General features: G+C 48.3%; 7 protein-coding genes across 7 annotated transcripts; 5 read left to right on the top strand and 2 right to left on the bottom strand.

Annotated features, from left to right (window-relative positions):
• Positions 1 to 749: 749 nt before the first annotated feature.
• I303_106706 (uncharacterized protein) lies at positions 750 to 3029 on the top strand (the record flags this gene model as incomplete). The annotated part of the gene is made up of 15 exons (XM_018411907.1): positions 750 to 830; positions 1010 to 1022; positions 1086 to 1161; positions 1253 to 1304; positions 1387 to 1463; positions 1532 to 1578; positions 1634 to 1675; positions 1744 to 1790; positions 1856 to 1872; positions 1936 to 2021; positions 2105 to 2183; positions 2281 to 2381; positions 2457 to 2590; positions 2708 to 2785; positions 2883 to 3029. The coding sequence occupies 15 exons, from the start codon at positions 750 to 752 to the stop codon at positions 3027 to 3029; spliced, it is 1077 nt and encodes a 358-aa protein (XP_018259108.1).
• A 455-nt stretch (positions 3030 to 3484) lies between these two features.
• I303_106705 (uncharacterized protein) lies at positions 3485 to 5754 on the bottom strand (the record flags this gene model as incomplete). Its single annotated transcript, XM_065969420.1, has 10 exons — positions 3485 to 3559; positions 3624 to 3878; positions 3973 to 4167; positions 4245 to 4332; positions 4397 to 5063; positions 5123 to 5144; positions 5206 to 5412; positions 5481 to 5532; positions 5604 to 5634; positions 5703 to 5754. The coding sequence occupies 10 exons, from the start codon at positions 5752 to 5754 to the stop codon at positions 3485 to 3487; spliced, it is 1644 nt and encodes a 547-aa protein (XP_065825492.1).
• A 1145-nt stretch (positions 5755 to 6899) lies between these two features.
• On the top strand, positions 6900 to 8783 carry I303_106704 (uncharacterized protein; the record flags this gene model as incomplete). Its single annotated transcript, XM_065969419.1, has 7 exons — positions 6900 to 7118; positions 7192 to 7377; positions 7446 to 7535; positions 7604 to 7796; positions 7873 to 8347; positions 8425 to 8491; positions 8562 to 8783. 7 exons carry the CDS (start codon positions 6900 to 6902, stop codon positions 8781 to 8783), a joined length of 1452 nt encoding a protein of 483 aa, XP_065825491.1.
• Positions 8784 to 9985: 1202 nt separating this feature from the next.
• Positions 9986 to 12665, top strand: I303_106703 (uncharacterized protein; the record flags this gene model as incomplete). Its single annotated transcript, XM_018411910.1, has 12 exons — positions 9986 to 10117; positions 10189 to 10297; positions 10362 to 10409; positions 10487 to 10606; positions 10668 to 10773; positions 11166 to 11259; positions 11330 to 11518; positions 11593 to 11722; positions 11792 to 11920; positions 12000 to 12063; positions 12140 to 12271; positions 12398 to 12665. 12 exons carry the CDS (start codon positions 9986 to 9988, stop codon positions 12663 to 12665), a joined length of 1521 nt encoding a protein of 506 aa, XP_018259111.1.
• A 1314-nt stretch (positions 12666 to 13979) lies between these two features.
• Positions 13980 to 16052, top strand: I303_106702 (uncharacterized protein; the record flags this gene model as incomplete). The annotated part of the gene is made up of 6 exons (XM_018411911.2): positions 13980 to 13984; positions 14048 to 14170; positions 14260 to 14299; positions 14378 to 14534; positions 14613 to 15882; positions 16001 to 16052. The coding sequence occupies 6 exons, from the start codon at positions 13980 to 13982 to the stop codon at positions 16050 to 16052; spliced, it is 1647 nt and encodes a 548-aa protein (XP_018259112.2).
• Positions 16053 to 16444: 392 nt separating this feature from the next.
• On the bottom strand, positions 16445 to 17691 carry I303_106701 (uncharacterized protein; the record flags this gene model as incomplete). The annotated part of the gene is made up of 2 exons (XM_018411912.1): positions 16445 to 16838; positions 17069 to 17691. 2 exons carry the CDS (start codon positions 17689 to 17691, stop codon positions 16445 to 16447), a joined length of 1017 nt encoding a protein of 338 aa, XP_018259113.1.
• Positions 17692 to 18542: 851 nt separating this feature from the next.
• On the top strand, positions 18543 to 20859 carry I303_106700 (casein kinase II subunit alpha; the record flags this gene model as incomplete). Its single annotated transcript, XM_018411913.2, has 8 exons — positions 18543 to 18563; positions 18716 to 18770; positions 19071 to 19342; positions 19513 to 19671; positions 19872 to 20036; positions 20150 to 20244; positions 20322 to 20524; positions 20828 to 20859. The coding sequence occupies 8 exons, from the start codon at positions 18543 to 18545 to the stop codon at positions 20857 to 20859; spliced, it is 1002 nt and encodes a 333-aa protein (XP_018259114.2).
• Positions 20860 to 21002: the final 143 nt, after the last annotated feature.

Below are 21002 nucleotides of genomic sequence, written 5' to 3'. Positions count from 1 at the left end.
ATAAGTCCAGATCTTACTCACCATCACCGCTAATTCGTATCGGTGCGAGCCTTTAGATCTTGATGAAAGACAACATCGATATGCGAGTAAATACATCATGGCCATGGCGACGGGCGTAGTGAAATTCAAATATGCTAGGTCCTTTAACTTTTTTGACCTTTGACACCCATACGACACCATGCGAGTCCAAGATTCGTCCATGTCAATATTCGTCGCGGTTTATTTCGAGATCAAACGAAAACAATAAGATCTGGATAAGAACAGGGATCCATGATAAATCATATAAGAGGAAGTTCTGTGGATCCCTAATCCAGAGAAAATCCGCTTACCAATTATCGTTATTCAAGTCAGTACTCGAAGGTCACGACGCAGCGAAGGACACGACTCAGCCATAGGAGTTGACAGACAACCCAACGCTCTTTGCTCTTCCCTTTCGAGATCCGCATCCAAGCTCCTCACCTCACCTCGCTTCGTCTCACCGCAATCACCTCACCTTATTCCGCCACACCTCACGACTCTTCACCCCTCTTCACCTTGCTTTGCCTCAGCTCGCCTCCACTCATCTCACTTCGACTATCTAGAAGAGGGTCAGTGTTTCTCTTCCTCTCGGCTCGAATACAGAAGACATCGATCACTCATCCTGTTAGTCGTCCTGCCCCGACCACCGACAGCAAAGGTAACACCACCTATTTATAGCGAAATTGCACTAGTGTTCGACTCGATCTGATCCGATCTGATTGGTGCACAGGATGAACGTCAACGCTTTCAACAGCGACACGATCGGAGGCTTTGACGAAGCTGGCGCTAAGGCTTTATTCGCCAAAGATGCTGTGAGCGGCCCAAGACTATTTTTCTCAATCGCCACCCCTCCCTACTCTCGCTTTTTGCACCAGTCCTCTTCGTGATTATGCCGCGGCCAGTAAAGGAATCGCTGTTAGTTGACATTCGACTCGAAATGCAAGCTGACTTTATGATTTGATACTTTGTCCGATCCGTTGTCTTCGAACAGAAATTCATGCTTCGTGAGTCCACTTGATCGACGACCCGCGAAAGATATTGCAGCTAACGATTGAACTTGTTCACAGAATGTCAAATGGCTTCGTTGATCATCGACACGTTCTTGGCTGGTGTTCTGTTACCGCAGTTCATCACTTACTTCATGTACCTTGTTGGACCTTGATCTTTTCGAGGCTCGCTACTCATCCCAGATGGCATGGACAAGCTGATCGGTTTGGATGGGACTGGATGATAGGTATCAGAAAGATGATAAGCTCTGGACAAAAGGAGTCGTCCTTTGGTGTTCTGTAAGTCATTCATCTCATTTTGCAATCTCATGCTTGGTTCGAAATGTCCTTCATGCTGACGCGTGGGGTCGTGATGTGACAGTTGTGGAGTTTTGCCATCACCTGCTATTATTGGGCATACATGTCATACCTCTTTGTCGATTGTTATGGTCTTTGGTTGTGAGTCGATTGCGATTCCCGTTAATGCAAGAAACAATTCGGCTGATAACAGTCCTCTGATTTCGTAGACCCTGGTTGGAAGTTCGATGGTTGGCTCTCATGCCTTTATTCGATGGTCAGTCGGTCCCTCAGCTGGCCAACATAGAGACTCATGTTGATGACTGCTATAGTACTTTGCGTTTGTGTCGTACAAAGCTTCTTCGCGTACAGAGGTAAGTCTATTTCTCTATCCAAGCTGTATACGGGCGGAAGTAAAGCTCATGTCTCGTGGGTCACGTAGCATATCTGTTGGTCCGAAGAAACAAATTCATTTACGCTCTTATCACGGTACGTCACTGTGTCCCGCGATGAACCCTATCATCTCAGACTGACATGATGCGGTTTTTGACCAGGCCTTGATCCTTGCTGCGTTAGTTTCGCGCCCTCTCACAAGCCACAACCTGTTTCATCAGCTGATATAAGGGTGAATCAGTGCTGGCGGTGGTATTGGAGTCACGATCGTTTTCGGTTCTCAGCCCAGCTTGTTGGGTGCCGACAAATCCGGTCCTACACTTATCAGTGAGTACGGTACTGCCCTTTGCCTTTCCTTCGCTTGACTTTGTGATCCGGTGTGGATGTTTCTGACCGGGAGATTTTGATAGCTTGGACAGCTACCACCACCGCAGCGGATGTCGTGATTGCTATCTGTATCTTATGGGGACTCTTACAGTCCAAATCTGGGTGAGTAGGGAAGAGTACGATTGCGGAATCTCTCACCGTACTCCACCGTACGACGTTGATCAGAAGCATGAACAAAGCTGACATGAGTGTGGATCAGCTGGTCTCACACCGATAAATTGGTCACTCGACTGATTAGATTAACATTCGAAGCGCAATTACCTCCTACCTTCTTGGCTATGGCATATGTCATCGAGTGGTGTGAGGCACCTTTAATGTTGAAAGACCTCGCGATTTCAGTGTCTCCACAGCTGAATTAGAACTGTGCTCATTCAGCTCAAACACCCTCTTCTTTGCTCGGAGCGGTGTTTCAAGCCCTCCAATCTAAAGCATACACCATCGGTCTGCTCTTTACGTTAAACGCCCGACTCACCTTTACGGTCAGTCAAGATGCCACGAAATCGCACGTTGTGAGTGTCTCCCTCTGCTCGGTCCCTTCGCTCCACTACCATGCCGAAGTTGTCAAGAGATTTGAAAGCTAATTCATATTACCTCGACTGTGTTCACGGTCGAATGTGGCGAGACAGACTCCTCAGGTGTACGCTATGACCGATCGTAAACCAACTCAACTCGAGGTCACCGTCCAGCAAGAGACATATATTCACGTAAGCGACCAGCCCGATGACTTCCTCATTTGGCTGTATTATGGTCAACCACTCGCTGTGAAAGTCAAGCTGATAATGTGGTGGATGGGTGACACAGAACGATATGTACGCCCAGCAGAATGCTCAACAACAGACCAAGCACGCTGCCAAATCCGACTCGATCTCTGATTACGACGAACAACACGCTGTGACCAACGAAAATGGTAGTCGAGCCAGATTGACTTCTCCGGACAACATGGCTTGAAGCTCATTCCGTACTTTGTCAAGAGGCCAAAGATAAAGGTAAAAATCAAGTGCAACCAATAAGAGTTATGAAAGACTTTCGGATGAGGGCCGGGCAGATGACTGTGGATTGAGCGTTGGGCTGGGATGCGTAGATAATCGGATGATCGGAATTCTGTGGGAGATTCTTCGGGATTTATTCAGCACGGATTTAGAAGGGATGTCATCGGATGTTAGGGAAATACAATACGATACTGGCTGTTTTTTTCTTGTTCAGTATGTATGGACGGATCGGTGAGGAGGATGTCAAAGTATTTGAAATTTGAAATGAACTAGCGTTGCTGTGCTAGTCGAATGAATTGCAGATATGTACATACTCAATCATACAACTTCTATTGTGCGATACAACCGAACACCTTGCCCAGCCCAAATTTACAAACAGACTTTATGGATACCGAGCATTGTTATAAAATGGCATTAAAGCAGTAATATGTCCTGCAGTAGCGGTCTCCACGACGGATCAATCACACCTTGATCTCGAAGCTGGTACAACTTGATCAATCGGACTCAGAGATCAGCCAACGTCCCCAAACCGAATGGACATAACACTGCTCACCTGCTCGAGTATACGTAAAGCCTCTTCAACATCATATGAGAAACTGACATCCGACCGTAAGGCCTCTATCACTCGTTTCGCTTGGTCTCTACCTTCGACAGTGTACATCATCGACCCGACTATGAGGGTGGGCACGAGCATGTTGACCGTGTATTGGCGTCTCGAAGTTTCGAGGTGAGTCAATGCTGAGCTAGCATACGTCTGGACTGTCGGATGGGAATGCGAATATCCAAGTAGATCTACGCAGATGACGACCTGCCAAGTTAAGAACAAGACCGTCAGTGATTGAACGCTGAACGACAAGAAATGATAGATCTCATGAAAAAAACTAGTGAATGACTGGACTCACCCTCATTGTGAAAGCTATTATGAGGTTGCCCAGCTGTACACGAGGTAGTCTGTCTGCACTTCCAATCGTGACTTCCCATATGTCCAGTTCTAGCAGCATATCTTGGACTTTCTGGGCATGTATATTGATATAAGCCTGATTAGGTAGTTTGGAGAGGACTTCGTGCTCGTGAACAAGTATATTGACCCGGTTGACCTGCACGGCGAGCGTCAAGGTTCAGCTTAGACATCCCAATGTTGATGAAGAATGGTCACTGGGGACTTCCTACTTACCACTTCCAACATGCCTCTGTCCATGCCGCATAAGTACTGAAAGGAGTCTGGATGCTCTGCATCCGCAATCTGATCTGCGAAGTCGAACCTAAAAATCATCGGGGATTAGCTGTTGGAGTCGAAATCCACAGCGATAGAGCAAGGTCACTCACCACCAAGGTTGAAATTCCTTCTCGAGTAGAGTAGGTGCTGCACCAGACGCCAGGCAATGCCAAACGTCTATGATAGCCAGATTCTCCAACAGCGTCCTAGTCCGATTCAGCGAATCCGACGATACATTCTTCGCTTCCTCTAGCATCTTCAAAGCTCCTCCCCTCAATTTGATAACTTGCAATCCGAGATTATACGCTTCTTTCCATTCTTTGCTAACGAGCATCACTTGAGATATGCAGATGCACACTATACTAGTCAAGATCACATCCGCAACATTTTTGAGTTCAGCAGACGCGATCACGCCGTTCTCATCTTCGTTGGAGGCTGTTGCTAGTTTCAGATTGAGAGCGATTTTCCCCAATTCAATCGCGGCTTTGGATGAGGAGATGCCGGTATTCCTCAGGGAGACGATCTGACTTTTATTCGGTGGATCGCTCGAGGAGGGGAGAGGTGGTACACCCCATCTGCCTATCGGAGGCTGATGGAGATATTTCTTCTCCAATTGCAAGAACATGGATGATCTGTGAACCGCAGCGATGGATATGATGGACAAGAAGAAGGAGTCTTTCTCCATTGAAGTTCCGCGTCTGTTCTGAAAACACTCCGAGACGTCGAAGCAATGTATAGGCTTGTTGGGATGTGGTATGGCATGCAAGTTGACGGTACCTGAACACGGCGTTACCAACATGAGCCAATGTCCGGATGGAGACAAGATGGTCGCTTACCGAAACATAAGAAATGTTGAAGCTATGCAATCATCAGTATAGTATAGAATCAACGATGGATGCTTTGAGACACAGAAACGTACCAATGACCTCTCCTTGTTATCAGGAATAGCTAAAGCCAAAAGATCCACCAGAGTGATAGCAGGTGGAATAGCCTCCAGAGTTCGCTGCACCGCGCTCATCGATGACTCTGCATGAGGTATAACTTCGAAGTTCGTGATATGATCAGAGCTAGAGATCGTCGATATTTGGGAGGATGCAGGTCCGTCGGTGGGAGAAGGGTATTTGCACTGTCTATCTCGGTCAATTTCGGGAACGTATACAGTATCATCATGTTTTGACGACATGGACCACTTACGATTCTGACGGTCCTTTGGCACCTTCCGCATACCGGCTTCTGCTCGTCGCATCTGCAACAGCATTCGCAATCAGTCCAAAATTCCAGCCTGCTCCCATCCACCCATCTATCTGTACAACTGACTTGTGTTTCGCTTTACGACACGTCAGACAGCCTGGTTAAGGAATTAGCAATGTCCGGACCAAACCGTAGAACCGAACGAAGGGAGCAAGGGCGACTTACCAGTCCGGCTCCTCCTATGCCTAGGATACAGCTCCTCAGTCACAGGCGGCATGTTAGCGCGAGTCTCAAAATATACACAGTAGCGCAAGCGAAGTGTTCACTATATCTCGCCGGGAGAGATGGGAATTAGCTATCTTATCGGGTGGCAAAGGAAGCGAAAGGAGTTGTTGTTAAGCGTAATTAGGGATTAACACCACGTGGTCTTCGAATCTCTGGGTAATACCCCTCCTTTGGCGAGAGGAACAAACAACACACATACACACACACATAGATCACCTTCTGATGGTACCTGGATGCATATGCGCACAGAACAGTGGAGCATGGCTTGCAAGTATGAGAATACTTTGTCAATTCAGCTGAACGGGGCTCAAGCAGTGCAGCGACAGACAGTCACAAGTTGTACAGGAGGCTACTGGCAAGCGTTGTGCAGGTACTTTTGCTCCCAAGCATCGTCATTGTGCGAAACGAGCTCTTCTCCTTTGAAATGGATCAAAACGATGACCTGAACAAGCTGAGGGCTGCAGGTCATATGTACTTTGTCGCCCACCTCGTCACCTTACCAGTATCAATAGACTTTCCGCAAAGCCGGGAACGGTACATTAGCCAAGTCAGTCGATAGCGCACAGTGTATCCCACACATACTCCTAGGGGCAGAGCACTGAACAACTCATTCACCTACATCTCCAATAGCTCTCGTTCAAGAGAGGCTCTGTTTGGCAAGGAGCAATTGAGAGATGCTTAGACATGGACAGACGGCGTTTGTCAAAAACCTGGTCTCGACAGACTGGATCAGCTGAGCAAGCAGACCTACAAGTGTCATATGATGCAAACTGAATCGCCCTGCGTGACACAGTCCAGCCAGGAGGAGAGGGAGAGAAGGGGAAGAAGAAGAGAGTTGAGGTGCACCATCACGGTCTGCGAAGAGCAAGCTACGTATCGGAAGCTGAACCGAATTTGTCCAACTCATTAGCTCAGGGATTCCTAACCGTAAGCGCAACGGCGAATTAAGCATGATTCGGCGGTTGCGGTCGGAATGCTGTAATTCTTGTTCATCGTGCTTCCACTTGACAATAATGCACTTCAGCCTACTTATCTAGCCAACGATGCTCGATACGTACTTGTATACCTCCGCGATGCATATTTCTTCATCCACTATCTCCCACACCCGCCTACACTTCGCGTCACCAGCGACCCAAGATGTCATCGAGCAAGCACGATATAGGCTTACCTCCAGTAGGTATGGAGAACAGCTCGATATCCAACCTTAAGCTTGATAACGATGTACTCGGACTACCGATCGAAAGTGGGATGAGTATCTCTCATTGGCTAGGTACTGTGCGAAGCAACCCGCTTCTCGACTTCAGAAGCAGCGAGAATCTGCCGAGCAGTGTAGATGTGGTCATCATCGGCTCCGGGGTAAGCTACTTGTCTTGCCCAAGCTGCAACATCTCCAAGTGGACCTATCCAAAGCTGATATTTCTACCGGTAGATCTCGGGGGCACTCACTGCGCTCAATTTGCTGGAATCTCCGAGTCCTCCCAAGTCAGTGGTAATGCTAGAAGCCCGAGAGCTGTGTTCGGGAGCGACAGGTCGAAATGCAGGTCATTGTAAGCCTGACCTATGGAGGGGATTCACGGAATATGCCAAAAGATTCGGAAATGAACAAGCGCTCAAAGCGAGTCTCACAATATCCCTTCGGTCCTGCTTGATGATATGTTGCTGATGGTCCCGTGTTATGATCAGATTCTGGCAAACGAGAAAGAGACGAAAGACGCGCTCGTCAACTTTATCAAGCAAAACAAGATCGAATGTGAAGTGTGGGACGGAAAGACCGTATGTATACCAGGTGATCAGTGCGCAGCAATCCCTTCTGCTCAAGAAGCTGATGGACACACCCATAGATGGATGTGATGATGGACGATACGATGGTCGAGAGAGCAGCCGAGACGATGAGAGCTTTCGAAGCCGCTGGCGGCGACTCCAGCTTCACGGATGTCATACTCGACCCAATCGAAGCTGAACGGGTTTCTCGCATCAAAGGGGCAAAAGCTGTGTATGCTTCGCCCGCGGCAACGTTGCACCCCTGGAAGCTGGGTATGTCTTTATCCCTTGCGTACAAGCCAACACTCCCGCAAACACAGCTGATCCTGGGGCTTGTTGCGACGATTAGTCGAATTCGTCATCAAACGCTGTCTGTCGTTGGGATTAAATATCCAAACCCTTACACCCGTCACATCCGTCAGTGGACGCAGCAATGACTGGGTGGTCCACACCGATCGAGGGAGCATCAGGACACCGACCGTTATACACAATACCAACGCCTACGCGGGGTACCTCCTACCCGAGACCAAGAAGGGTATCACGCCTATTCCACATATGTGTAATTTAGTCTATCCACCGAGCACGCATTCCGGATCAAAGGCTTTGAGCAACTCTTATGCTGTGATATACAAGGAAGGCTTGTTCTCCATCAATCCACGATCAACATCAGACGGAGCAGTCTTGTTTGGTGGTGTTCAACCTGCGCAAGATGCTCTGGAAAGCTATGTGGAGGAAAATTCAGAACGACAATATGACGATAGGTTGAAGGACTTCCAACCTATCACTGAGTGCGTGAAGACTCTAGGCAAGGAAGTTTTCGGTTGGTGCGTTGGGATTTCGCTTTGTTTCCGGGCCTTATGGGAGTCAATTGTCGCTAAATGATCGATGTATACTCTTCTAGGGACAAAGCGCCAGAGACTGGCTTCGCAGTTCGATACGATCGTTCATGGAGCGGCATCATTGGGTTGGTGAGTGACATATCATATGAAGGTCAAACTCAGGGGATGGGCTGACTATGGATGATTCTTCTCGCCACAGAGCTCGGACGAAGTGCCTTTTGTCGGCGCTGTGCCGGGCAAAGCAGGACAATGGATGAGCTGCGGACACAACGGACATGGGATGGCCCGTACTTTCACATGTTCACGAGGATTGGCGAAGCTAGTACAAGGTTCATCATGGGCAGGGACTGGATTGCCTGAGTGTTTCCGAGTGACTAGAGAGAGATTGAATGGCCAAGCATATAGACCTTCGAAATTGTAGAAATCATACATGAACGTATATATACTTCGACGTTAGATTGCGCCATCGCTCCGCACACCCATGTCCAAGTTGTACACGATTTGCCCTTTTGAGACATTTCGTGCTCCTTTTTGCGCCTAGATCACCCATGGCGATCAACAGCATAGTGTATATTGGCACCGTAGAGCCGACGATCATCAATGTGGATCCGAGGCGCCGACACGAACATTTGAGTACAATCTGATCACTTTCTGCCACGACACAGCAGCAGTGGACCAGTGCACCATCCCAGATCATGCATATGGTGACCCGAGAATGCACCACCATCGGGATTACCGAAGCTGCAAGACTACGCAGATGGGATCCTTCTCATTGATATCGAATACCTCCACTGCTAAGCGTTAGCGTACAATAGGTCTCGTGATAAGGAGGACGACATCAGATGTGCGCCGCTTTAGCCGTGATCCTTGCGCTATGATGTAATTGCTTGGCACGCGACAGCTGGATAGGCTAAAGGCATTCGACAAATGGTAAGGCGTTTAGTTATCTCAGAGGGCGTCTGTAACTGCTCCTAGAAGCAAAAGATTCAACAGGATCAGGACGAGCAGGCAGCGCAGAGCAAGCTGCCTCACAAAATCCGATTTTCGGTCCTGTTCTGCTAAGTTAATTATTTCCACCGCGCCAACCGAAGTCGATGTGATAACGTAATCCCTCCCTTTGGGGTCAGGGTCCCAAAGGACGGTTAAATGCGCGTACCTGAAAATCTAGTCAGTCCAATTGAACGTCTTTCTTTCACTTCATTCGATAAGTTAACGCTGCCGCCTCCCATCCGTCATGCTGATATAGCCAGAATACATACATATATATGGAGGAGAGGGAGGGGATGAGTGTGATCAGCGAGAACCCCATCTACCAATCTTCTTTATCTACGTTTCCAGTCGACTCGAGGAGGAAACGATAACGAAAGGATGTCGGGTTCAAGTAATCATTCGACCTCAGCCTCTAATGTCGGTGTGACACGACTCGAAGGCGAGGGCTCTATCACACCTAAAGACTATAACGATGGTATGGGCGTACAAGTACAGACCTTCGATACGGACCATGCCCCGACCGAAACCTTGTTCAGAAATACCTCATACAGGTAGGGCAACGGTCTGTTTTCGGCTAAGATCACGTGGAAACTTCTTCTGACACCGCTGCTCATCATCTGTAGAGGTCTCAAGATGCGACACCTCCAGCTCATTGCCATAAGCGGCGCCATCGGAAGTTCAGTCTTTCTGAGCATTGGTAAACCATTGACTGGAGGACCGCTTGCTCTGCTGCTCGGAGTCTCGCTCTGGTCGACAGTGATCTGGGTAGGTCCGCTCGAGGCCCGCTTGAGATTTCAGGAATCATTCACTGACCCGGATCGCATTGGCAACTGTAGGGAATCAGTAATTGTCTTGTCGAGATGTGCACCCTCTTCCCCGTTGAAGGAGGCTTCATCTACTATGCTACTCGATTCTTGGACCCTTCGATGGGTTTCTCTTTGGGTTGTAAGTCCTCGCGCCGCCTCTCAGCTATAACTGTCCTCTCACTAAATTCTGTTCGTCTCCGTAGGGAATTATTTCATCTGTCAAGTCTCCCTTATCTGCGGAGAATTCACGTGTGAGTGTCTACCTCACTCGAGTCTCTGCAGACTCAAGCGCGTTCGGCGGTATACGAATCCTGATGTGTCAAACTAGCTATGAACGTCTTGATTGCGTATTGGGCACCGGACCTTACTCCCGCTGTGGTCATCGCGGTGGGCCTGGCCCTTCTGGTAGCTGTTCAAGTATTCAACGTAAGAATCTACGGTGAGACAGGTGAGTGACTGCAGTCTCAACGTCTTCAAGTCAATATGCAGCGGCTTATACTGGTTCGCAGAATTCTGGATCAGTATCCTGAAGATCTTCATGATCTTCGGTGCATTCCTGTTTACTTTCATCGTCATGGTCGGTGGTAATCCCAAGCATGACAAATACGGATTCAGGTAAGCGTCCGGGCTTTCTCTTGTATCGGCCTGTACCACCTGCCCCTCGTCTTGTCATGTCGTGTCTTTCCTCGCCTCCTTTCGTTTACTTTGGCCTCGTCTCCCCCTCCGCTCCGCCCCTCCTCGCCCCTCCCCGCCCCTCCTCGCCCCTCCTTGCCCTTCCTCGCCCCTCCTCGCCTCTCCTCACCTCTCCTCGCCTCTCCTCGCCGTTCCCCTCCCCTTCCCCCTTTCACCTCTCACAGAGACCTCTCGTCTTTAGTCGTCTCTGCTCGCCTCGTCTTGTTCTGTATAGTCTCATTATTTCTGGTCGAATTTCGTCCCGACTCCTTAAGTCTCATATGGCCAATGGTAGAGACCATCACGGCTTATGGACTTGATGTGATTCCCAACAGATTCTGGAAAGATCCTGGACCTTTTGCCGGTGTCACCGGCGTCGACGCTGCTCAAAACGTGTGGCGTGCGATCCAATGGGCAGCATACGGTATTGTCAGTGATCTCTCTTCCTCTTATACAGATCTGCAAAGCTGACAGCGTTACTGGTGGACAACATCGATAGGTCGGTCCCGATTACATCTCTTTGGTCGCAGGAGAGGTTCAACACCCTCGACGAGTCTTACCCAAGGCTTTCAATTCGACAATCTACAGGATCTTGGGATTCTACGTCGGTGGTGCTTTCTTCGCTGGTCTCAATGCTCCAGCGAACGATCCTAGTCTTCTCGGTGCTTCTGGTGCTGCCAAGTCACCCGTAAGTAATCCCACCTAACGCCCACGGAACGAGATTCCGTGCTAATCAGCGTGATGTGCTATACTGTACTGTAGTACATCATCAATATGAACCGACTGGGTATCCCGTACCTCCCGTCTATCCTTACTGCCGGTCTTTTGATCTCGCTCTTCTCTTCGACCTCTTCCATGGCTTTCGCTGCGAGTCGAACACTATATTGCATGGGTGAGTCAAATCGTTCATTGCGATCTTACAGCGGCGCCAAGGCTAAGAATACTGGTTTTCAATGCTTAGGTCTCGAGGGGCATGCACCTAAGATCGTCACTCGAACCAACAAACACGGTCTCCCATACGTCTGCGTCCTGGTAGTCCTCGCTCTGGGATGCTTGTCATTCATGGCTCTTGGCAGTGGAAGTGCAACCGGTGTGTGTCCCTCTCTGGCCAATGTGATGTGACTGTAGACCAAGTAAAAGGAAAAGACTGACTCAAATTGTCGGCCTAGTCCTGAGTTGGTTCATCAACCTGACTGCTGCCACACAAATGATCACTTGGATAGCCGTCGCTGCGTGAGTTATAATCTTCTCTGTATATGCATGAGAACGCGTCTCAGAATTTTGACCGCTCGCAAACAACATATTGCAGCTCTTATATCCGTTTCCGAGCAGGTATGAAAGCTCAGGGGCTCACCAACTCGTTCCTACCTGCGAGAGGATACTTCCAACCTTGGTCAGCATGGTGGGCTCTCTTCTGGTCGCCTATCGCTCTGATTTTCTCGTGGGTGTCTCTTCTTCGCTTCTCTTCTTCTTCGTCGCTATCCATCCTTTTCGGATTTTTGGGGTATCCGCTTTGTATGTGTCACATTGGATCGCGCTGACGACGAGACGCTGTTTGGTAACTTAGGGGATATTACTTCTTCGCACCTGGTACATTCGCCGTGGCGGACTTCCTGTTCACTTACATGGCGGTATTCATCTTCGTCGTTCTGTGCATCGGCTGGAAAGTACGAAATGTCATCAAATTCCAAGAAAGCTGGTTCGGCATCGAGGCCACTGAGATGGATTTCAAGACTGGAATACCTGAACTGGAGGAGATGACGGTCCAAGCTGAGGAAGATTGGCAGAATAATCCTCAGACTAAATTGGATAAAGTCGTTAACAGGATCTTCTAGGATATCGGCTCAGTATACATATACATTGGCATATCGGCCCACCGTCATTTTGGACAATATGGGTATGAGTGTGATCATGTCTGGAAGAATGAAATATCAGAGGCCGGAACGATGGATGGAATGGAGGATTGTATTTACTTGATTTTGTAGAGGATGAATGCGTGCACGTATTCAATCTGAATACTACATATGGGAATATGAGTATGCAGTCAGACTTCGCACACGGCGGCCCGGGACAAGTGCTGGAATGACGTTTTCCATCCGGGTGAGCCGTACCTTTTGACGGAAACCGTGGAATCATGGATCTGATTCAGGTTTTTGTCGGTCTCGGTACGAATTACGGTATCGTACGAACACCTTCTGTTTCTCTTGTCTTCTTTTCCCCTTATCCCCCTTATATCCCTAGTATTCCCTTACTCATTGAGGAGTGACTCAGGGCATACATATGGAGTGGCCCCTCATGCAAGGCCTTCATGATATTTTACATGTTTTACTGGAATCTCGCAGTCCTGCCTGCACGACGCTTCTATGGAGAAAGCGTCCTACCCTAAGCTTGTTAGACATGACATCATTGATCGGAGTAGGATCCACCCTTACAACCGGATTCTTGTGTTTTCCTGTGGAGGTCGGTTCCACTTTCATGTGCGCATCATGCTTTATTTCAAAAGGGTTACTACTCTGAAACTTCGTTGAGCACGAGATAACGGGTTATACTCCTTGTACGACTGTACCCCTGGGTCGAATGACAGGTGATAACGTACTAAGAGAAGAAGACGTCATGATGATTTATTTATGATTGTACGAGTATGGAAATCATAATCATATCTTTGATGGGAAACGGCGAAAGCGAAAAGTTGTGTTGAGCTTTGATCGTTTTTCCATCAATTTCCTACTCACGCCGTTGACTGGATTGCACACACCTAAGTCAATCAATTGGACACAGACACCGGAACATCGTGTAGTGTAGGGCACTTCCGACCCAACCCCAATTCACCCTTCTGCAACCTGGAATAAACGTCTGGTCTCACAATTCTATCGTTATTCGAATCCGGTGAATCTCCTCTTTTGTCTCGTCTCACCACTGCCCACGCCGGACCGCGACCAATCACACGCACTCAAAGGAAGGTCTGAGTATCTATTGAAGGATACTCAGGTCGAACAATTTTCCTTCTCGCTTCACGAGGTTTTATTGCCCAGCGAGCATGCCACAAGAGACGCAAAACGACATACACTTGGATTCGTAGAATCGATTCTCGCTATTACCCCCTTCATCCTTGCTTGCTATCCGCGTACCGGCAGTCTAGTGCATCCAAAATGAGGTCAGTTTCACAGCATATCTGTCCATGCTATGTCTCGCTGATCGATTGTTGAATACTCCACAGGTTGGCCTGGCCTCATAGCCATCTGCTTCCCCTTGGACTCGTGACACTGTTCCTGCCTTCGATCTCCGCGTTCACCTTCAGCACAAGTACTCCGGTACAATGCCAGAACTTTACTATACAATGGTAAGCCCAGTCATCCTCACACATTCGCTGTGCAGTTTCGTGCCTTCGCACCCGAATAAGAGATATGCTGACTGGCTTTAACCCGACAGGTCAGGTGGAAGTGGACCATACCATTTATCCCTCGTACCTGTGAGCTCCCATTCCGTCGTTCTTGCCAAATGAAGAAGAAAAAGAAGAAGAAGAAGAAGCTGCTGACGTCCCGCACAGACCATTATCGTATCAGGGGGACATATCGAGAATATCACCATTCCAAGCGGATCAACGGAATGGAGTTTCAATCTCCAACAACCTGCTGGACTGGATTTCTTGGTGACGATGAGTGACTCGACTGGATTCGGAGCGGGAGGAACAACAAGTGTACTCAGTGAGTGGCCGTCCGAACTGATGTCACACGAGCAAACAAGGGATCCCATTCGCTGACCGCAATCGTTCTGTGAAATAGCTGTTGGTAGTTCCGATGACTCCTCTTGTGTACCCAGTTCCTTGAACTATGACTTCACCTTCGCAGTCAACCCAGATTCCAATCCTTCTTCCTGCGGCACAATGGGCGTATCATGGCTCGAAAACGCTACAGAACCGGTGTCGTTATTCGGACTAATCCCTCACGGTTCAGCATTCCAATTACCCATAGATCAATCGTCTACCTCGTACGACTGGACAGTCGATATCCAGGAGCACACCCAATTCCTCTTATTCATGAGCGACAGTGGACAATACCAGACCGGGGGATCTACTCCCCTCTATCGGGTTCAGGGAGGGGGAAATACGAACTGTATCACCTCTTCCTCGCCAACTACCGCCAGCGGAGACTCGATGACGTACGCTACCTCTGCCGGACAACCCACTGCGTCCGTCTCTGGAGTTGGCGGGTCTAGTCAAGGTGGAAGTGATGGATCTGGAGGATCGTCTAGCTCTTCTCATACGGGAGCGATCGTCGGAGGAACACTCGGAGGAGTAGCGTTCTTAGTCCTCTTGGCGTTGTTGTTGTTCTTCTGTATCAAGCGAAGGGCTCGACGAGACGATCGATCGGAATCCGGTGGTCTAAGAAATTACGGTTTAGGTCTGGGCAGGAATTCTGCGGAGAAGAATAGGAGATCGAACCAATTAGATTTAGTAGAGGATGGCGATGGAGATGTCACGCCGGAAGGGGGAAGACAAGTGGAGATGAATGGAGACGTGTATGAACCTTCGCCATTCCGATATCCCGATCCTCCGGAAACCCCTAGTCACTCGAATAACGGGCTGGGAAGTATGACTCCCTCAAGTAACAATACGCCGGAGATGTTGGCGCTGGCAAGTGAGAAAGCGTCTAATGGTCACAACAACAGTAATAGAAATTCGAATATACCGTTGACTCCCTCTACGACGAATCCTAGGACAAGCGGCGAAACTCCTCAACAAGCTACTGGAACGATTGCTGGGAGTGAGGGTGTACCTGAGACGGAAGCTAGCAATCGAGCTACTATAGGACATGGAGGTGCGCCTACACTCGGAGCTGGGCTTGGTACAGGAGCTGCCGCGGGAACTGCACCAGGAAGAATGAGCAGTATAAGGAAAACACCATCGAGTCAACAGATCAATATCAATGGCAATGCCAATGCCAATGCGAACACCCCCTCGAGCGGACCCGCAAGTAACGAGGGAAGTGGAAATACGAATCCGGCTAGTGCAGAGACGAGGTTTGTCCAACATGAAGATGCTGGTGAAGTTGTGTAAGTCACCTTTCGAAAATCCCACTTCTGGATTGTAGCCTTGAGTTCCTGAGGCTAGGGGAACCTGATGTACCGATGAGTCATGCTGATTTTTGTGATTTGGTTGGGACACTCTTAGTGATCTTCCGCCGAGATATGATCAACTGCGAGCTAGGAATCCGGATCAGTGATCGCGGAAGACCGCTTCTCGCTACGGCCTTCATTTTTCGAGTCCAATCGGGATAGACAGTGGGCGGGCGTCATTACCACTGCATGTACATACACGGTCACCTGAGGAGCATGTTAACGGAGAAGATGGAATTTGTAACATCAAGAAGGACATTTTCTGGCGATATAACATATAATACGATGAGAGGGGGTGTAAACTATGCAAATGATAACTTAGCCAAGTCGTTTGTCGATTCGCCCAGGCTATGCTTGCAAGTTAAGTGTATCAACGAGAGCAGCTGGTATTACGATAATATTACATGCATGCTGAATACTATTGTACATATTTGATGTCATTCCGCTCATCGTGTGCGATGTGAGCGTAGTCTAACCATAAAACTCGAAGTTGACTCATTTAATGCTTGAGGGTGTACCCAGCTTTTTCCTGTAAAACCCTCTTACTCAATTCCCAAAACTTATCTCTCAGTTCCTTATCTTTAGCCTGGTTGGACTCCGTGTCGACTTTGCCATCTGCTTCGGTGAAATATTTCCCCTGAGTCTCTTCTCGACGAGTAGCCATGCTTTGGCCTACCCCAGCCCACAAAGCTGACTCGGCACCTTGTTCCCTTGACATGAATAGGACTTTTGACGCGGCTTCAAGGACGGACCCGAGAACGGGGTATGATTGGGCGGCACCTCTTTCTTGCTCTGTAGCTACCCCGCCTGGATGCACGGAAGCTGCGAGGATGGGCGAGGGGGAGGTCAGGGAGGGGAGGTGCGATTCGGCGAGTTTGCGGATGAATAGGATGCTGCGGAGACGATACGGATAGGATTAGCGCGTAGCTCATGAGATGCAGATCGTGGTAGTTTGCGTTTGAGATTGAGATTGGGGTGAGGTTTATATTAGTTTATAAAGTTTGAATTGAATAGAATAGGAAGCGGAAAAACAGAACGACAGACAGACAAACAGATCATCAGACCGAACGATAAGGAGACAGAGGTACAACTCATAACTCATAACTCGTAACCCTGCACTCACTTTAACAACTTGGACCGACCGTACAACATCAACGCATCTTTCTCATGACAGAATTCCTCGAGATTATCACACGCTATATCCATATTCGTCGTCCTATGCAGCTCACTAGACTCGGAAACGATCCTCGTTGAGTATTTCTCAATCTCATCATTGCTATCCTGTTTCTCCGCCGACGTCTTCTTCATCAGATCCAACAAGATATCCGTGATGAGCACTTGTGAGAGGTTATTCACTTGGAAATGATTACCTATCCCATCATTCGTCAGACCGAATGGCGCAACTCCGATACCGGCAATGAGGAATAACAGGTCCAATCTGGGTAATTCAGCCGCCAATTTCTGCGTGGTGGAAAGGATCGAGCTGAATGTTCCCAAATCGACCTCGTGGAAGGTTATCAGATCCCGAGCGTTGGGTGTATGTTCGGAAACGTGTTGTATGGTCTCTTCTGCGTGCTCGGGTGTACTGGCGAGAATGTGTAGTTGACAACCCTTTTGAACTAGGTCACCAACTAAGGCCTCGCCGATCCCCCGTGATCCGCCGGTGACGATGGCGATCTTGCCGGTGAGGTCGGGCATGTCGGAGACGGTGTATCGGTTAGAGAAGAGTCCGGCGGGAGCGACCATCTTGGATGAGGTACTGCTGATTTGCTTATTACTGTTACTGGCACTGGGATTGCGATTGATAGTTTGACTGCAGTTTGAAAGGACGGAGGGACGAAGTAAAGGTTTGGAAGTGGTCAAGAGCGTTTGAGTGGATCGTAAGATTACAGGTCTCACGAGAGGGAGGACCATTGAATTGCCTCGAGTAAGAGTAAGTGAAGGAAAAGCTGCAAGATGAGGTTTGAGGAAGAGAAGGGGATAAAGCAGAGGAAGAGAGATGCATGTGCCATGAATATATAATGGCACTGAAAGTGACGACAGATGACCCTCAATTCAGTTTGGTCTGATCTGCAGTTCCAGCAATTCGTCACATCTCATCTCATCTTACCGCGTCGCATTCCATCGTATCTTATCTGCAGATCGATCATAATCATGACGACATTTCACGAGAGCGTAAAGCAGGATGATCATCGAGTGGACGACCTCCACTCTAAGGGGACTGCCACATTCGGGTATGGTCGGAGATATTTGATAGACACACGCGTGCTTGGCTTTGATCTTATGCGAGTGTCTTGGATTGCTGGTTCACTGAGAAGATTATCAACCATCAATCAATGCAGTAGTACTCGAGTACACCTTGGTTGATGTTGGTTGATTGTATCATCATCAGTAATTCTATCATAACATCATAACATCATCACATCATAGCAATACTTGTCTGAGCTCGCCACTGATAGCAACATCAGCGTCAAGCACATTCATATCGGATATCAAGCTTGGAAACCAATAATCAAGCAAGATCAGCACAGGCTGCGTATTCCACCTGACCGCCAAGCTCACTTTCCTCGAAGATATCGGACAGTCAGGTATATAACATGGCAGCGGGCAGGAGCGTGGTATGTGCATCTGTCTCCGAATCGAAGTGTAGTGAAGAGAAGCTGACAAATCATCATTCCCTCACCATTCTTCTGGAACATCAAATCTCTCAATGACGGACATTTGGCCTCACGCACATTCGTCATTCGTCTTCCGATATACAAATAATCAGGCCCGAGTATACGCTAATGTCAATGAGAAGCTGGGGAGATCGTGGTGGGATTATGGTGAGTCCGAGGCTATACTTCATGACATCGCCTGCTATTGCGATGCATGGAAAGCGGAAAGGCTTTGATATCGTTGATATTGTTGTCAAAAGCACAAGCTTGGAAAGAGGAAAATCAATGTTCCCAACGAGCTTTGATCTCCTTGTCCGCCTCTATCGTATCTCATCACATTCCATCGCATCACATTTCATATCATCTGCTGCCGTCTTTCAAATGACTTAGCCCTGTCTGTCTGAACGAAATTTGCCCATGTTTACTTCCCAGAGATGTTTGCTGATCACATGCACATCACCCTCGCAGACAACCTGGTAGTGCAATGGGGGATTCAAGACAACTACGAGATAGTCCGTAAAGTCGGCCGAGGGAAATACTCTGAAGTCTTCGAATCTATCCATCTACCGACAAACGCCAAATGTATAGTTAAAGTCCTGAAGCCAGTGAAAAAGAAGAAGATCAAGAGAGAAATCAAGATTTTACAGAATTTAGCGGGGGGGCCGAATGTCGTGAGTCTGTTGGATGTGGTGAGGGATAGTCAGAGTAAGACGCCTAGTATTGTGACGGAATACGTGAATGTAAGTGAAGCACGCTTTGATCCTCGATGTCCAACCTCTCCCTGCGAGGAGTTACGGTTCTCAAGCAACAATGGTTGCGATGCGCATTCCAAGAGTAGGCAGCGATTAATATAGGAGAATGGAGGTAGTCGGAGGATATACGCTGATCTATCTTCTTTGCGACCTATCAGAACGTCGAATTCAAAACCCTTTATCCCAAATTCACCGACTTCGACGTCCGATTCTACATGTTCGAACTTCTCAAGGCACTAGATTTCTGTCATTCAAAAGGAATAATGCACCGGGATGTGAAGCCACATAACGTCATGATTGATCACGAGAAGAGGACTGTGAGTGTCTTTCTTGGCTTTCAGGTGGTCGGGATGGCAGCGAGCGGTGTAAGGCCGCGAGAAGCTAGAGCAGACTTGTGTGCATGAATCGGGAAGAGCATCAGGAAGCGGACTGCGATGACCACTGGTATTCGTTTATATCGAGGGAGAATAAGACACCCATCTATGTTACACACGCTGACGGCTATGTCTTCATGCAGCTCCGTTTGATCGATTGGGGATTAGCAGAATTTTACCACCCAGGAACAGAATACAACGTCAGAGTAGCATCACGATATTTCAAAGGGCCAGAGTTGTTGGTGGACTTCCAAGAATACGATTATAGTTTGGATATGTGGAGTTTGGGCTGTATGTTCGCCAGTATGGTGAGTCGGGCTCAATCAATTTAATCCAAATGAATAATATTGGAAGACCGTGGGGCCAATGAGGAAGGCGATCAGACGAGGATGAACTAATTGTTTTGGTTGAACGCCCTTAGATATTCCGAAAAGAACCATTTTTCCATGGACACGATAACGCAGATCAATTGGTGAAGATTACCAAAGTATTAGGGACGGATGAACTGTTTATTTAGTGAGTGTCAAAACGAATTGAGATCGACTGTCTGCATGAACGGAAGGGATGCTGATTCTAGGATGGATGTGATACAGCCTTGAACGATATGAGATTGACCTGGACTCGCAATTCGATGATATACTCGGACGATATCCGCGCAAACCATGGTCGAGATTCATCACGTCGGAGAACCAGAGATATATCTCGAATGAGGCAATTGACTTTTTAGATAAGTTGTTGAGGTATGATCATCAAGAGAGATTGACGGCGCAGGAGAGTCAAGAACATCCTTATTTCGGTGAGTCGGCTGCTCTCCTCCATTATTTTGCCGATGGTTCACAATATCCTCTCCGCGCACATCCTCTGATGTGTTTCTAATCCACCTTGCGCGACTTCTCCTTCTTGCCCTGTACCGTTGCCCTATCATCCTGCTTTTTGGCCCAGCCTCGATCGTAATCCGCCATCTTCGTTGGTTCAAAATTCGATGCTTTGCCTTGCCTTGTCTCCCCCATTCCCGTCCGCTCACATGTCTTGTGTCCCGATACTGTATATCCTATTCCAACTGTGCATCGGTAGCTGACTGAAATGGTCTTCTAATTAGCTCCCGTTCGAGAAGCAGCCGCTAGACAATAAGATAACGACAAAGTAAGCGGGGTCGACCTTTTCCAGCTCCAGCAGTACCTCACCCGACACCCAATGTAAACTTCACCGCATCATGACCAACACTGGTAAAGCGCAACGATGGCGTGTTTTCACATGGGTCATTCATGTGTATA

The sequence above is a fragment of the Kwoniella dejecticola genome, chromosome 8 (assembly GCF_000512565.2).
Source record: "Kwoniella dejecticola CBS 10117 chromosome 8, complete sequence".
In the NCBI taxonomy this organism is placed as follows: domain Eukaryota; kingdom Fungi; phylum Basidiomycota; class Tremellomycetes; order Tremellales; family Cryptococcaceae; genus Kwoniella; species Kwoniella dejecticola.
This window is presented reverse-complemented; position numbering and strand designations above follow the sequence as displayed.